We start from the raw sequence: 17,403 nt of genomic DNA on the forward strand, positions 1-17,403 counted from the left end.
TCTTTTATTTTGTTATCATATTTTTTTCATGTCATATTTATTAACAAAAATGCAGTTAACAAAAATAACATTTTAGGGAACAATTTTAGGTATACAATGTTTCAGCTGTAACTGTAACTATTATTAGTATTGTTAATCTTGTTGTATTTTTTTAAATATTTGTTCAACAGAACTGTTTTAATTATTGTCACATATATGTTGTTGATGAAATTGTAAAAAAAACAAAAAAAAAACAAAAAAAACATAGACATAGACATATGGCCCTGAAAAGTAAAGATAGTTCTTAGAAAAGCCTGTCTTGATTGTCTTGATTATTATTATTAACGAGAATCCTCTTTTATTATTATTATTATTATTATTATTATTATTATTATTATTATTATTATTATTATTATTATTATTATTATTCAAGCATTGGAATCAAACAATAAGGGTAATTTGAGTGTAAAATACTTTTGGGGGCCACTTATAGTTCCAAATCCAATCACAAGGTGGTGCCACAGCACCAGATTTAAAGTCTGAAATCATAATACACAGAAATACAGGATATAAAAATGAAGAGTTATTGAGAATATATTTAAATCTGGTGCTGTGGCACCACCTTGTGATTGGATTTGGAACTATAAGCGGCCCCCAAAAGTTCCAAATCCAATCACAAGGTGGTGCCACAGCACCAGATTTAAAGTCTGAAATCATAATACACAGAAATACAGGATATAAAAATGAAGAGTTATTGAGAATATATTTAAATGTACTATTTTAATCTAAACTTTGTAAGTGGAATATGGAGGAGCCAAGATTATAACTTCCTTAGAGTGTCACACACACACACACACACACACACACACACACACACACACACACACACACACACACACACACACACACACACACACACACACACACAGGTTTGCTATACAAACTGTATATTCTATCCCCTAAACCTACCCATCACACAAAACGTTCTGCATTTTTACATTTAAAAAAAATGTATAATTTTTTTTTTTTTACTCATTTTGTATGAGCTCATGGTGACCTCATTTTTTAAGTCCCCACAGTTACATGAGTCCCTATGAGTCAGTGTGCGTTCAGGCTGAAGTCCCCAGTGGAATAGAAAAACATGAAAACACACACAAATGCATGCACACACACACACACACACACACACACACACACACACACACACACACACACACACACACACACAGTCACACACAGTCACGTTAGGTTTTTGTGAATTGTGGGGACTTCCAATAGATGTAATGGATTTTACATGGTACAAACTGTACATTCTATCCCCCTATACTGCCCCTGCCCTTAAACCTACCCATCAAAGGAAACATGCAGCATTTTTACATTTGTAAAAAAAAAACATACTAAAAAACATAATTTAATATGTTTATAAATCCATTTACATTGTGGGGACTGCTGACTGGTCCCCACAATGTAGGTGATCTCAGGTTTATATTACATTGTGGGGACACAATGTGATATAAACAAGTACACACTACACACACACACACATCCCCTAAACCTATCCCTAAATACAACCCTCATAAAAAAAAAAAACTCAGCATTTTTCCATTTATAAAAAAAAAAAAAAACATTTCTTAATTTTTCAAATTCCATTTTTTTAGAAGGATATATAAGCCATTTTCCTCATGGGGACCAGAAAATGTCCCCACAAGGTCAAGAATTACCCGTATTACTATATTTTTGGTCCCCACAACGTAGGGTTTACATGGACCCCCTACACACACACCTTAGCTGGTGTCGGCTCTGAAATATTTATGATAGGAAAGAAAAAACACACTTAGAGGATGTGTGAACGACTGCGCTGGATTAACATCCTGACCCGCCTGGCACTCACACTCACTGTCTGACCTACAACAGCCTGCTACCAGGTTTCGTATCAATAAAACGATGTTCTGAATAAATGTCAAATCTTCCACGCAGGCGTGCAGTAATGCAAGCTTCTGCGCTGTTTCATGACACCACTGATCTGTTTTCTCAATGGCCGCTGTTGCCAGGTCAACCCCCTCACTGAACCAGATCTCTTCCCGCACCCCCGGCCCGACTGGCCTTACTGCCACAGTCTGCAACAAACACAAATCTGTCACGGGCAAATCAGAGAGACGCAGACGCAGACACACTGCTGGGCTGTGACAGACGGAAGTGGCCAGAAGGCGGAGGAATTCGTTTCGGCACTCCTCCCATTCCTGCGATGAGAACTCCTCGGCCGTGCCTGTGCCAGGTTCAGCTACAGACAGTGTGATAATGCACACATGAGGGTTTACCACCTTTAACGTCACCGGGGAAACTAACCACACACATGGCTGTTCACTATATTTGTGTACACTATATACACTATATACTATATACACTATATTTCACTGTTCACTATATTTGTGGAAACTCTCCATACACTGTAAAAAAAAATATGTGTTGGTTTAACCTGGTTGCCTTAAAATTTTGAGTTTATTGTTGATACAATGAAGGAAATTTGTTTAATAAATAGAAACTCAAAATATTATTGTATCTGAAACACATAAAACATTTTTTATAAATCATGAAAATAGCGTCAGCAGAAATAAAACACATACAATTACCCAATATGCTTACAAAATCTTTTAATAATATTTTAATAAAAGTTGTCGAATCTCAAAAAAAAAAAAAAAAAATCATTGTATTAACTCAAAATTTTAAGGCAACAAGGTAACTTTTTTTCTAAATAATTTTTTACAGTGTAGACGTAATGGTTTTTATACCTAAATAGAGCCATCACACAAAACTTTCTGCATGATTTATAAGCTTGTTTCCTCCGGTGACACGAGTCCCCATGAGTCGGAGTGCATTCAGGTTGAAGTCCCCACCGTGGTAGAAAAACATAAACACACATACACACACATTTGTTTTTCTGACAAATGGGGACATTCCATAGGTGTAATGGTTTTACCGTACAAACCGTATTTTCTCTCCCCTTACACTGCCCCTGCCCCTAAACCTACCCATCACAGGAAACATTCTGCATTTTTACTTTCTAAAAAACACTCATCCTGTATGATTTGTAAGCATTTTGAAAAGTGGGGACATGGCCAATGTCCTCATATTTCACCCTCTCTTGTAATACCTATGTCATACCCATGTCATTTCATTATACACATTTGTGTCCTCATATGAGGTAAACACCCACACACACACACACACACACACACACACACACACACACACACACACACACACACACACACACACACACACACACACACACACACACGCACACACAGGCACACACACACAGACTTTGGATAAAGACCACATGAAGTGGCTTGATATCAGTGAAGTATTTCCTGTTGAGACATTGGGACATGTCTGTTTGTCAGTGTGTCTATATCTAAATCTCATTTTCTAGAGATGGGTGTATCCATATGAAGTATCGAAAATTATCGATACTCAAATAAAAAATATCGATACTAATGTGTTTTGTTTTTCAAGTATAATTTAGTTTATTTAAAGATATTATTTTATGCATGTCAATACGAATAACCTGTTACTGAATAGTTGTGTAGTATAGGGCTGCTCATCTGAACCATGATCTGAACGCACGCAAATGCTGCAAGACAGAGCCAATCGATCACAGAGAGTGTGCTCACTGATTACACTGTATTGATTGTATGATAGTAAACAGAGCTGCGTTTTTAAAACTTTTATTATAAGAAAGAAACCATTGATGTTTTTAAAAATGCAGCCCGGAACAATACTCTTCAGAAGACTTATTTCACAAAAAAAACAAATAGAAATTAGCCTACATAGTGTCATTACACTTTTTAAATGTAATGTTAAAAGCTGACATTGATCATGTTCTATTCTGAAACTAATGTTAATATAAATAATGTCAGAATAAAAAGTTTGCATTTTATGGATGCAACATCCTGTCACTTATGAAAATGGAAATCATTTTTTTACTACAGTGACCATAGTTAAACTACTAAAATTGGATTGTATTATTTTGTATCAATGTATATTGTCATTTTAAGTTATTTTATTAAGTTATCTTATTCACAAATATTATAGTAATTATTTTATTAAAATAAAATGTGTACTATATCTCTCAGCTTTCTCAACTTTTCCGTGGACCCCCATGGCCCCCCTTGTGCCCCCTGGGGATCCATAAAACTCTCATTTTGATTTCATGGGGGTCTTTAAGCCTAATGCACCTAAATGTCACACCTTTTTCACATAAAAATCTTGTCTGATGCTACCTTTTTCATTTCATAAGTGACTGGTTAGATTTTTTCCATATTCAAAAAATAGCAAAGCCTCGAAAGCAGGTAGAAATATTTCGAGGTTAGTAGTAAATTGCAGAATTTGAAGCTACACATTTTCAGTCAACAGCACAGATCTTTAACCAATCCACAAAATTTGGAATTTGAAGGTGAAACGCCTTTATTCGTGGAAGGTGACGGGCGCAGATGTGTGCCTGTTGACACATTGATAATCACTGCTCTTCTGCTTCATCTCCCTCATTTTACACTCCCTTTCATTTTCCCTTTCTCTTCTTTACAAGATCATTCAACTCAAATTAATATTTCATGCCCACGTATTTATTTATTTGTTAAGTAGCCCTGTAATAAGTGGCTTAATGTACAGTCCAGCCATTATTATTAGTATTAATATAATGATTGGCAGACTGTACTTTATGCCCTACATATTTGACCTGTAAATATATAAACAATATTGAGAGTACACTTATATAAGAGTTCTGAACTTTCAGTGCCCTCTCTCTCTCTCTCTCTCTCTCTCTCTCTCTCTCTCTCTCTCTCTCTCTCTCTCTCTCTCTCTCTCTCTCTCTCTCTCTCTCTCTCTCTCTCTCTCTCTCTCTCTCTCTCTCTCTCTCTCTCTCTCTCTCTCTCTCTCTCTCTCTCTCTCTCTCTCTCTCTCTCTCTCTCTCTCTCTCTCTCTCTCTCTCTCTCTCTCTCTCTCTCGTTGACTTTCCTCCTCAGGCTCCACTGACCGTAAATGTAAAGTGACAACCCAAAGCCGCATCACCATGGCTGTTGCTGTGCAATTGCATCCAATGGAAGAGAAGCTGAGATGGAAACAAAGTCTTTGATTGGCTCCATTGGCACCATAACATTTTTCACTTGTAACCAAGAGTTAAAACAAGGTTGTGTATTAATTCATAAAGGAATGAACACCCGTTTACTGAACACTCAATCATCCGTCGTTAGGTCGCGTATGTATGATTTGAGCCCAATCAAACTGTAGGGATTGACCCTTAAAGGCAACATGATCTCTGAATTAACCCCACTTTTTTTTTTGACATACACTATTGGTCAAAATGTAAAATAATTAGGATTTTTAATGGTTTTAAAATAATTATCTTATGCTCACAAAGGATACATCTATTTGATAAATAAACATCTTCGGTGTCACATGATGCTTCAGAAATCATTCTAAAATGCTGATTTCTTATTATCAATGTTGAAAACAGTTGTGCAGTTGTGTTTAAAAAACAAATAATAATATTCAGCAAGGACACATTAAATTAATTTGAATAAATACATTTATAATGCACATTCTTATTTTTATTTTTTCAAATAAATGCTGTTCTTTTGAACATTCTATTCATCAAGGAATCATGAAAAACTATTTCCGCAAAAAATATTGTTAATATTGTTTTCGAATATTGTAATATTACTAAACCATTATTAATAATTGAGCGCCAAAAACAATTAATAATAATTGAAAACAAAATCAGAAAAAATTCTGTTTTGGCGTTACAGCAATAAACATTCAAATGGAAACCAGTTGAAATTGTAATAATATTAATAATAAATTACTGTATTTCTAAATTTATAAATTATAGATTATAATTAATCTAATAATTAATCTAATATAATTATATTATAAATTATAGATTTTATCTATAATGCACTTTTCATTCCGAAGAATCTCAACGTGCTACATGGGAAAATAAATAAAGAAATAATAAAAACAAGTACAAGTTTAGAATAATAAAAAGAATCATCACATAAATGCAGATTTCACGTAGTTTCAAAAACATTAAAAACTTTTGAACGGTCGTGTAAATGTCGAGATCAATCAGTGATATTCAATAGAAAATCAATCACAATCGAATTTTCTATGCCTTCTATTTTTCTGCCCTCCTAAATCATTTCCAGACACTTTTCAGGACATGATGTGCTGAAGCCAGAAGCTGCCCTAACCCTGTCAACATGTCACAGAGATGCGGACCCACCGAGATGGCAGCTGCCGCTGGAGGTCTCAGAGGAGCAGGGACAAGGCAGACAGGCGTCCGCGGACCCCTCGCCCAGACGCCGGTAAAAGTTGGGCAGACACTCCTCGCAGTTGTGGCCCTGAGTGTTGTCCTGACAGTCCAAACAGACACCTGAAACGCCAGGAGAATATACTGAACAGTTGAACATTAGCAATAGTATAGACAGAATATGACACTTCATGACTTTCTGAGAATCTTATGTAAACCATTATATAAGGTGAGAACAATGGCCCTTTAAGGGTCCTAAATTCACTGTAAACCACGGCTTCACAGGACTTATTGTTTTAATATTATATTATATAAACCAAAGTAGGATGCAGACTTATTAACAACATTTTAAAGAGCTGGATTCTCGTGCTAAACATGCCCAAAATTTTATTTTTTTCAAAATTGAAGGAGATTTCTTCTCCTTCAGTTTTTTTAGGGTATAGGCACTTCTCCCGGATGAGCGCGTGCACACATAAACCAGAGCGAGAGTAAGAGCGCGCCCGTGGGAGTGTGTGTGTGTGTGTGTGTGAGAGTGACTCTTTAACTCCGCCCACTGCACGCCTCCACGAGCTATGCCAAGAATTGGTACAGCGTATCTGTCTTATATAAATATGATAAAACTAAAGACTCTTCTGAGATATGAAGAATGCAGGTCTACTGGTACTCAATATTAACATGAGATCGGCAGAAATTGTGTGTTATGTTCCCTGGTTCGATTTTTTTTCATATTGTAGTTATTCAGAATATGAAATCTTGTGTAAGTGAGATTTTACCTATGTCATTTTGTTCACTTTTTTTATTCTTCGTTCTTTGTTTTAATGATATAAAAATACATCAGCTTTATCACATCTCAGGCTGCATGCTTACAGTTATCCAGTAAGTGGTGATTTGCATGTAAAATAAACAAAGACCAAAAAGGCTTTGTGTAATATGCGCACTGTTTCTCTGGCTCTGTGAGTTACTGCGTGTGTGTGTGGGGGGGTTTGTTTTTGTGACATATGAGGACACAAATGTGTATAATGACATGGGTATGACATATAGGTATTACAAGAGAGGGTGAAATATGAGGACATTGGCCATGTCCCCACTTTTCAAAATGCTTATAAATCATACAGGATGAGGTTTTTTTTAGAAATAAAATGCAAAATATTTCCTGTGATGGGTAGGTTTAGGGGCAGGGGCAGGGGCATTATAAGGGGATAGAAAATATGGTTTGTGCAGTATAAAAATTACGCCATTACGCCTATGGAATGTCCCCATTTGTCACAAAAACAAATGTGTGTGTGTGCGTGCGTGTGTGTGTGTGGTATTATGCTGTGGGGCGGGTGTGAGTCTGTGAACTGTAAGCAGTCTCAGAGATGCTGATTGGGTTTTATGACTGAGGAGGGCTGTAAATCTGACTATAGCTTTCCGCATCGGGGAAAGGTTACCAGCTACCATCTGCACACACACCGCAGAGAGAGAGAGAGAGAGAGAGAGAGAGAGAGAGAGAGAGAGAGAGAGAGAGAGAGAGAGAGAGAGAGACAGATGGGTTCCTAGACACATGCACTTGAACAAGCAGTTGACAAACATGTCTATGGCATCAGTAGATTGCGGCTCGGGTGCAATGATTTAAGACAAACACGCCTACACTTCTCAGATGTCAGCAGGTTTGCTTTACAAATTAACACACACACACACACACACCAGCATGAGTTTTATTTTGATAGGGTTTTTTGGTTCTGATTCAAATTGAGGTTAATTAAGCCTGGGTTGCCTAGGATACAGGGATGAAGAGAGAAAAGAGAGGGAAGTGTGGAGGATGTTGTGATGAATCGCTCTAGGTGAGTCAATCTCAAATCTGTAGATATTATTTTAAAGAAATAGTTCACCCAAAAAGAAAAATCGTTATATATTTCTCTTCATATCATTATAAAATACTGTAAAATTATCATAATATTCTTTATGAAATGAATATTAATTTTTTTAAAATATTAATAAATAAAAACAAATAAATATCCTATTCAAAATATATATCTGTGTAGTTCATCTGTTTTATAACTTAATTATTTTAAAAGATTAAATATTATATTATATTATATTAACAGATAATACTGAGTATAATGTGATTTAATAATGTTCATGAATCAAAACTTGTATTATAATATTTATTTATTTATTTATTTATTTATTTATTTATTTATTTATTTATTTATTTATTTATTTATTTATTTATTTATTTATTTATTTATTTATTTATTTATTTATTTTTATATTGAGAAGTCCCTGAAAGGCTGAGTCAAGAGTTTGTTTGTGATCTATAGGAAATGCACTAAATGCATAACAATAAGGAACAAAAAAGCAAATTAAAAGATTGGTTATTAGTTGTTACTGGCAATGATGCGTTTTGTGTGCTTATTAAAGAATCTTCTTTCCTTGTCTTGGAATTAACAGAATGGTTGTGAGTTAATATTGTTGATTGAATATCACTGAAATAGGACAATATAAATATGTGGCGACTGTCTTATTGATTATAGTAAATGTATTTACTGCTCAAATATGTATAAAAGGGGGTAGGCGTTAATAAGCTTAAGCCCCCCCCCCCCCCTTTATTTTAATTCTCTTAATCATTTGCACATGTATCCTTCTGTTGAAACTTGTTACTATGTTGAATTTTGTAGAACTCAGATGCTCAAATAAATAAAGATAACGATGATGATGAGTATTTGTTAAAGGTGTAGTGTGTAATATTTATGAGGATCTCTATTGACAGAAATGCAATATAATATGCATAATGTTTTCAGTGGAGTATAAAGTCCTTACATAATAAATCGTTGTGTTTTTATTACCTTAGAATGAGCCATTTCTATCTACATACACATTCTCTATGTCCTACGAAAGTGAGGGGTGAGGGGTGAGCGGTGGACGGTGGACGGTGGGTCGCAACCTCACCACTAGATGTCGCTAAAATTTACACAGTGCACCTTTTTTCTAGGCTTGGTTGTGTTTATGGGGCGCAGTATAAGATGTCTTAATACTTCTTCTTTTTTTTAAAACGCCTTATTTTTCTTATATTGACCTTTATTCCACACCGCTGCCTCCACTGTCCTCTGAATGGCTCATTTGCTTTCTGCTTCTATGAAGCCCATCCCTCTGAAAAACGATGGTCTTAGATTGGTTAGATGGCCAAATGTAGTTCGATGTATTTTTATTGGCTGAAGTGCCAAGCACAGGTTGTCTGGAAACGTCACGCCCCTTACCATTACGGGCAGAAGTCACATCTGCGGTGACTAGCAAGGGTTTATGATGTCACCAACCCGGGAAGAAGCTTGTTGTAGTCCAAACCAAAATAATCCAGTATATATATATATATATATATATATATATATATATATATATATATATATATATATATATATATATATATATATATATATATATATATATATCCATAAATAGCTCCACTTTATTCCTATGGGTGACATCAAACGACTTTAATGTGCCCGCACAGCATTCCGGGAAGGCAGCGCTGCATTTGAACCGATTTGAACGGAGAAATGACGAGAAGCGCCACATCACGCTTCAGTCGTGTCGCAAGAGTGGATCTCCACGATCTCTGCTGTCACAGGACTTCAGGAAATCAACAAGAAGTGTGTTTTTGACAGAGCGGTCCCAGCGATAAAGGTTTGGTCCTGCTTTGGAAGCAGGTGGTGAGTAAAACTGCTTCAAATGTCTATGTTGGCTATCGTCACGTAAGTAAACATCAGTAAACAACACCATCGTGTACACGTTAGTTAATTTATCAATGGAGCATGTGATGTATGGTGTGTGTTTAAATACATTTGTTTAGCTGACTAATTTGTCAGTTTGTTTATTGTAAAACCACCCAAACATAAAGCTAGGCTAGGGGACGTTCTCACACAGTGTGCTTCTTCATTCAAATGCGCTAACGTTACCCCATTGTTTTTTATACATTAGTCTGACCTGCAAAACCGTTTTGCTTGCTACTGCTAAGGTTTAGTCGCATACAATAGTCCATAAACCGAATCATGTTCTCATAAACCACGAGGAAACGCACACAAATGTTGACAGGCCATTAGAAAAGTTATTTTTTATTTTGATTTTAATGTTATTAAACAGTAACTAAGAAATTAACATTACTTAGAATAATTAATTCTTTATAAGTATTTGTTATTGTCAGTTTGGTAATAATTAATTAACATGTTAACTAATGAAGTTTTACTGAACAATAAATCAAAAAAATTCTAATCATTAGGGCATGTTGTAGTCCAGATTAAAACATAAAAATGTTTAAGTTTAAAACAAAATAGCCTATTAAGTCTTTAAGTATTAAGTATTTGGTGCTGTGATGAAAAACATTGAGATTACAAAAAACGAATGGCTGTTTTAAAAACTTCACTAGCTTCACTAGTTTATAGCACAAACTATAAAGTCCACCTGGCTAGCGTGCTTCCCGTAATGTTTACTCGTTAGGTCTGTAGGTGGAGACTAGGGGTCTTTTGCGACTGTTTAAACACATTCGACCACATGAACGTTTACACTACGAAAGCGATCCGGAATGCATTTTCAACTACCTCTGGAAGTGGTAGAAAGTGGACAAGCTCAAAACATTTACACCTGTATTTAGCATCTGATTGACCAAAGCACATTTTAAAGGAAGTGTATGTAAGATTGTGGCCAAAACTGGTACTGCAGGTGTATAAACCAGATCAGTTAAATTTTGACCGGATTTGTCAAGGTGGAAAATCCTGTTCCCAAAGTTGTGCTTAACTTAATATTTAATGTGGAGATGATAAAAGTGCACTGGACTGACCTGACTGGGGGTGGCAGTAGGTGGAGTGGTTGTTGCATTGGCACGGCTGGCATCCTGTGCTGCTGAAGTGGAAGAATCCAGGGTGGCAGTCGTCACACTTGGGCCCGTATACGCCTATCTTACATGTACACATACCTGAACTGCAAGAGAGAGAACACAGAAAACACACATGAACACATGAAATTTTGCCTGCTTATACAGAAAACATAGCGCCGGCTCCCAACATTCTCTTTGTGCATTCAGTTCCTGTGGTATCTTATCACACACACACACACACACACACACACACACACACACACACACACACACAGTGTCTGAACATGTCTGGTTCACTATCTTTGAGGGGACTCTCCATAGACATGTTTTTTTATACCGTACAAACTGTACATTCTATCCCCCTACACACACACACACACACACACACACACACACACACACACACACACACACACACACACACACACACACACACACACACACACACACACACACACACACACACACACACACATGGCTTTGCCCTAGACAGCTAACAATCCTAGTCTAAAATGCAGTCAAGCACACTTTAAAGCAGTCTAGACCTTTCATTTTTAATTCCAACATTACTACATGTGGGTACACATGAGGGACCTGTGGCCAAGACCACATTTGAAACCATCTGCTGCTTCAGACCTGATTCCAGGAATCCCTCTGTCTCTCTCTCTCTCTCTCTCTCTCTCTCTCTCTCTCTCTCTCTCTCTCTCTCTCTCTCTCTCTCTCTCTCTCTCTCTCTCTCTCTCTCTCTCTCTCTCTCTCTCTCTCTCACACAACACAGACACACACACATATGTCTGGTGCGCTATCTTTCTGGGGACTCACCATAGACGTAATGGTTTTTATACTGTACAAACCTTATATTCTATCCCCCTACACTGCCCCTAAACCTACCCATCACAGGAAACTTTCTGCATTTTTACATTTTCAAAATGACTCATTATGTGATTTATAAGCTTTTGTACGCATGGGGACCTCAATTTAGGTCCCCACAGTGACACAAGTCCCCATAAGTCTGTGTGCATTTAGGTTGAAGTCCCCACCAGGCTAGAAAAACATGTATACACACACACACAAACACACACACACACTGATTGTGTCTAATCTCAATGTGGCAGTAAAGTGGTCAACCCAACATAACAGTAGTCTGACTACTGAAACTACTGGAGCTGTTAGAAGTGTTTCATGTGTAGGAAATCAAAGAACCAACCAGAGTAAATCAGATAACCAGAACAGAAACAAATCGCCAAACAAATCTCACAGAGAACGATCCACTTACAGTTCACCAGTGTAGAACTAAAATCACACAAACACTAAAATCACTGAAATCATGCATTTTCTGAAGAAATTGTGAGTGGCTGAAAAGCTAATGTGATTAGTGTTATGTTATGCAGTTGCTAGGGTGGTTGCTAGGGCATTGCTAGCCAATTTCCAAGTAGATAGTGCAGAGTTGCTTTTAGCATGCTTGCTGTGTATTTGCTACGGTGTTCTGTGTGCTTACTAGGGCATTACTAGGGTGTTATGGGTGGTTACTAGGCAGTTGCTATGATGGTCTGGGTGGTTTCTAGGGCATTCTTAGGTGAATGTCAAGTAGCTGTTATGGTGATCTGATTGACTTTTAACGTTTTCTATGTAGTTGCTAAGGTACTCTGTGTGGTTGCTAGGGCATTGCTAGGGTGTTCTGGGTGGTTACTAAGTAGTTACTATGATGGTCTAGATTGTTTCTAGGGCATTGCTAGGTGATAGTCAAGTAGCTTTTAAGGTGTTTTGATTGGCTTTTAGCATAAGTGTTATGTAATTGCTAGGGTGCTTTGTGTGGTTGCTAAGGCATTGGGTGTTCTGGGTGGCTACGAGGTAGTTGCTATGATGGTGTAGGTGGTTTCTAGGGCATTGCTAGGTGATAGTCAAGTAGCTATTAAGGTGATTGCTGTGATGATTGCCGTGTTGGGTGCTATGTGTGTTTGCTAGGGCATTGGGTGTTCTGGGTGGTTACTAGGTAGTTGCTATGATTGTCTGGGTGGGTGTTAAGGCATTGTTTTACGTTATTTAGATGAATGGGAGCTAGAGCTAAATCCAGGTATTATAGACCTCCTTGGCTCTAATCCCAAACCCAATGTATAAGCAATATCAATATTGATGAATGTCTTAGAAAGCCCACTAATTACCCCTTTTGTTTTTCACTCTTTTATTTAGTAATTTAGCTGATTATCATGTCATTTAATGGATGTTTTAGCCCTTACTCTTTTAGAACAGTCATTACTCAACTCCCACCATACACATAAAAACACCTCCATATCATACACTGACACACATACTCACACCCCAGGGCTGTTGCGTCAGGGGGTGAAGGTTGGGGTGTAGTGGGGCTTCCAGGGGTTGTGTGATTGGTTCCTGTGTATGAGTGGAGCGAGTGATAGATGAGAGAGGGGTGACGATGACACCCGTGGGACAAGCTTAAAGCGCTCAGCCATGCTGACAGGACTCAACATTGGAAACCCCAGAAAAACAACAACAGCCGGGATAAAAGAGCCAACGATTAGACCAAAAGCTAAAAAGGAGTCTGAGAGAAAGTAAGGAGATTTTGAAAGAGAGAGAAAGGGGGTGTAATTGAGGATCTATATACACTTTTTTGTTATGTTTTAAATGGAAATTAGTAAATGTCATTAAATGACATTAAAAATATAGATGAATGGTTTTAAAAAATACAGGAAGGAACATCATCAATGTCATCGTCACCATCCACCCACATTTACAGACTGATTGTTGATATAACATACGGTAATTGTGACACTTCTGTTTTGCAGAGATGCTCCCCATGGTGCAAAGAATATCACCTGCCTTGGAAATTCATACACTCACACAATCTGTAGCTGAATGAATAAATACAGACACACATCCTAAATTATATATTAGGGGAGTGTAAAACAGAGAGCAAAGGAGAAGGAGACAAAGAGTGTCACACCCTTTGAAGACACCATTAGTAAGAGACAGACGTCCTTTTAATATAGGCCTGTCTGTGTTTGTGTGTGTGTGTGTGTGTGTGTGTGTGTGTGTGTGTGTGTGTGTGTGTGTGTGTGTGTGTGTGTGTGTGTGTGTGTGTGTGTGTGTGTGTGTGTGTGTGTGTGTGTGTGTGTGTGTGTGTGTGTGTGTGTGTGTGTGTGTGTGTGTGTGAGAAATACCTATATGAATTATATTTATACTTATTTTATTGTTTTTTGTGTGGTCATTTAATGCTGATTATAATTAAAAATCATTGTGTCTAGGCAGGACGATATATATATATTATATATATATATATATATATATAACCTAGTAGCCTACATTTTTGTAATACAGTAGCTAGACCATTCATCTATGTAGAACTAAAATCACTGAAATTATTATTATTTTTTATATTTTCTGAAGAAACTGTTAAGGGGGGGGGGGGTGAAACACTCAGTTTTAGTCAATCTCATGTCAATCTTGAGTACCTATAGAGTAGTATTGCATCCTTCATATCTTACATAAAAGTCTTTAGTTTTATTATATTTATAAAAGAAATATAGGCTGTACCGAGTCTTTCCGGAAAAAAACGAGTGCCTGGAGGCGTATCGTGTGGGCGGAGCTAAAGAATAACAAATGCGCACAAAGCGGTGACGTCCTCAAGCGTGGAGAAACTCATGGCTATCGATCTCAGCTAATACAGATATGATCAAGAATCAGATTCGGAGGCTGAAATAAATTGAACAGGAGAAACAGTAGCAGCAGGACGTCCGTCTCTGTGGTATGTACTGTATTTAGTGGCCTGTGAACATTTGTGTGGGTTTACTCGCAGTTTATGAGGACATGATTCGGTTTAGGGACTATTGTATGCGACTAAACCTTAGCAGTAGCAAGCAAAACGGTTTTGCACGTCAGACTAGTGTAACGTTATACATAGAACAACAATGGAGTAACAGTTAGCGCATTTGAATGACGAAGTACGCGATCGTGTCGTTTAATGATGTTTACTCACGCGATGATAGCCAACAGCATAGACATTTGAAGCAGATTTACTCACTGACTGCTTCCAAAGCAGGAACGAACCTTTATCGCCTTGCCTTGTATGATTTGGTGAAGTCCTGTGACAGCAGTGACCGTGGAGATCCACTTTGCGACGCGACTGAAGCGATGTTGTGAAGCTTCTCGTCATTTCTGCGTTCAAATCGGTTCAAATGCAGCGCTGCCTTCCCGGAATGCTGTGCTGAAGCGTTGAAGTCGCTTGATGTCACCCATAGGAATAAAGTGGAGCGCGGCGTGACAGAAGTGTTCACGGACGATTGGATCTGCAGCTGAGAGAGTGTTTATGGGCGTGCATTTCCTCTCTCGCTCTAGTCACGTGCGCGCACCCTACCGGGAGAAGAGCCCGTACGGCCCATACAAGGACCTTCCGCTCTTATTAACGTCAAGTCGACCCATACTCGAAAAAAACTCTCCGAAACTTGTGAAAAAACCGGAAGGAGTATTTTTGACACAGAAATACTCCATCAAACGTCCAACATTAGTTTTTGAAACTTTGTCTATGTATTTGATGTGAATCCAAGTCTTTAACAGTGTAAAAAGCTCAGTATGCATGAAACAGCATTTCACCCCCCCCCCCCCCTTTAAGTATGCAGTTATGACATTATGCAGTTGCTAGGGCATAGCTAGTCAATTTCCAAGTAGATGCTAAGTGGTGCTGAGTTGCCTTTAGCATGATTGCTGTGTATTTGCTATGGTGCACTGTGGTTGCTAGGGCATTGCTAGGGTGTTCGGGATTGTTACTAGGTAGTTGCTATGATAGTCTAGATGGTTTCTAGGGCATTGCTAGGACATTTTATATATATATATATATATATATATATATATATATATATATATATATATATATATATATATATATATATATATATATATATATATATATATATAGTAGCCTATATTTTTATAATATAGCAATTAGAAATTAGTGGGAAAAACTACTTAATTGTCTTCTCTTCTAAATGTCATATCTTTATTTTGTGGTGAAATATGACGCAGTCTTTCCTCATGTTACCATTTAAGGTGAATATGGGCTATATCAAGTTGGATGTTGCAGTAAATGGTGTAACACTTTTCAACATTTCCTAAAGTGTGTTGACACCAAAATAGATACAGCAAATGTTAAAAGAATTCACTGCTGTTACCTAACACGCATCCTCTTAACATTTGTGGGGTGTTAGTAGATACATTTGCACTTGATGTAGGAGAGCGTGTGGGTGGGTGCGTGTGCACGGGCCAGTAGGCAGGTTGCCATGGCGACGGCTCAGCTCCCAGAGCATTCTGGGGAATGAGAGTGAGGTGTGACATATATGACCTATCAATCACAATCTCCAGAGAAAGAGCGAGGGAGATCAAGACAGAGAGCAAAGACCGCCTTTTAATGCTTTAATACAGCCAGAGAAAAGGCATCTTGTGGCAGATGCAAAATGCAAACATCTGTCCTTCCTAATAACACTGCGGATTAAAAAAATATGTCAGTGGGAGCATATAAAGATGCCTGTTTCCCAAACACACACCCACACTGTATCAAACACAAACAGTGATTTTCAAGGTCAGATAATGATCAATCACACCCAGTCTCACGCCCTTCCCTTGGGTTCACATTCATTAGCAGACAGACCCCTCGTCTGTGTCTGTGGGCTCTCTAAAGCCAGCTGTTGAACAGAACCATTCATTAGGGTGGCACATTTAGCATTTGTGTGTACACCAAACAGGACAGCGTTTATAGCTGTTAGCATCATGATGCTTATCTAAATGCATCCACCCCAGTTCTAGAGAACAAATTTAGCCTTATTTAAAAAGCCATACCAATGGATAGAAAGCACACCATTATGTATTGGGGATACATGGGGATACTGATAAATGTAACTTAGAAATGGCTGTTTTCTACAAAGAAAGCTACTCAAATCCAAGAAACGTACGCTATTTGTTGTCATATCAATAAAAAATACTCGTAATACTGGAAATAAACCTGCCCAGCCAGCCATTAGCACCATCTCAGCTGTGTGAACATGGCATTATGGTATCGACAGGTCATTTGTAATATGATATGCCATCATACAAGCGTCACATGATATTTCACAATAAATGTTTCAGTCAGGGGTTACACTGCCAAGTCAAGTAACCATTTGCAAGAAGACCTAATTCAGATCTGTGATTAAAGTATCATTGTTTCACTTAAAGGGTTAGTTCACCCAAAAAGGAAAATGACCCCATGATTTACTCACCC

General features: G+C 37.6%; 1 protein-coding gene across 1 annotated transcript in view; it reads right to left on the reverse strand.

Annotated features, from left to right (window-relative positions):
• The window catches only part of si:ch211-158d24.2 (multiple epidermal growth factor-like domains protein 9), a 106,006-nt gene that overhangs the window by 70,833 nt on the left and 17,770 nt on the right, over positions 1–17,403 (reverse strand). The window contains exons 3-4 of the mRNA XM_067413322.1: positions 11,103–11,242; positions 6,263–6,412 (exon numbers count right to left, since the gene is read on the reverse strand). Of these exons, the coding sequence (XP_067269423.1) occupies positions 6,263–6,412; positions 11,103–11,242 (290 nt within the window). The remainder of the gene's footprint in view (positions 1–6,262; positions 6,413–11,102; positions 11,243–17,403) is intronic.

The sequence above is a fragment of the Pseudorasbora parva genome, chromosome 13 (assembly GCF_024679245.1).
Source record: "Pseudorasbora parva isolate DD20220531a chromosome 13, ASM2467924v1, whole genome shotgun sequence".
Classification (NCBI taxonomy): Eukaryota; Metazoa; Chordata; class Actinopteri; order Cypriniformes; family Gobionidae; genus Pseudorasbora; species Pseudorasbora parva.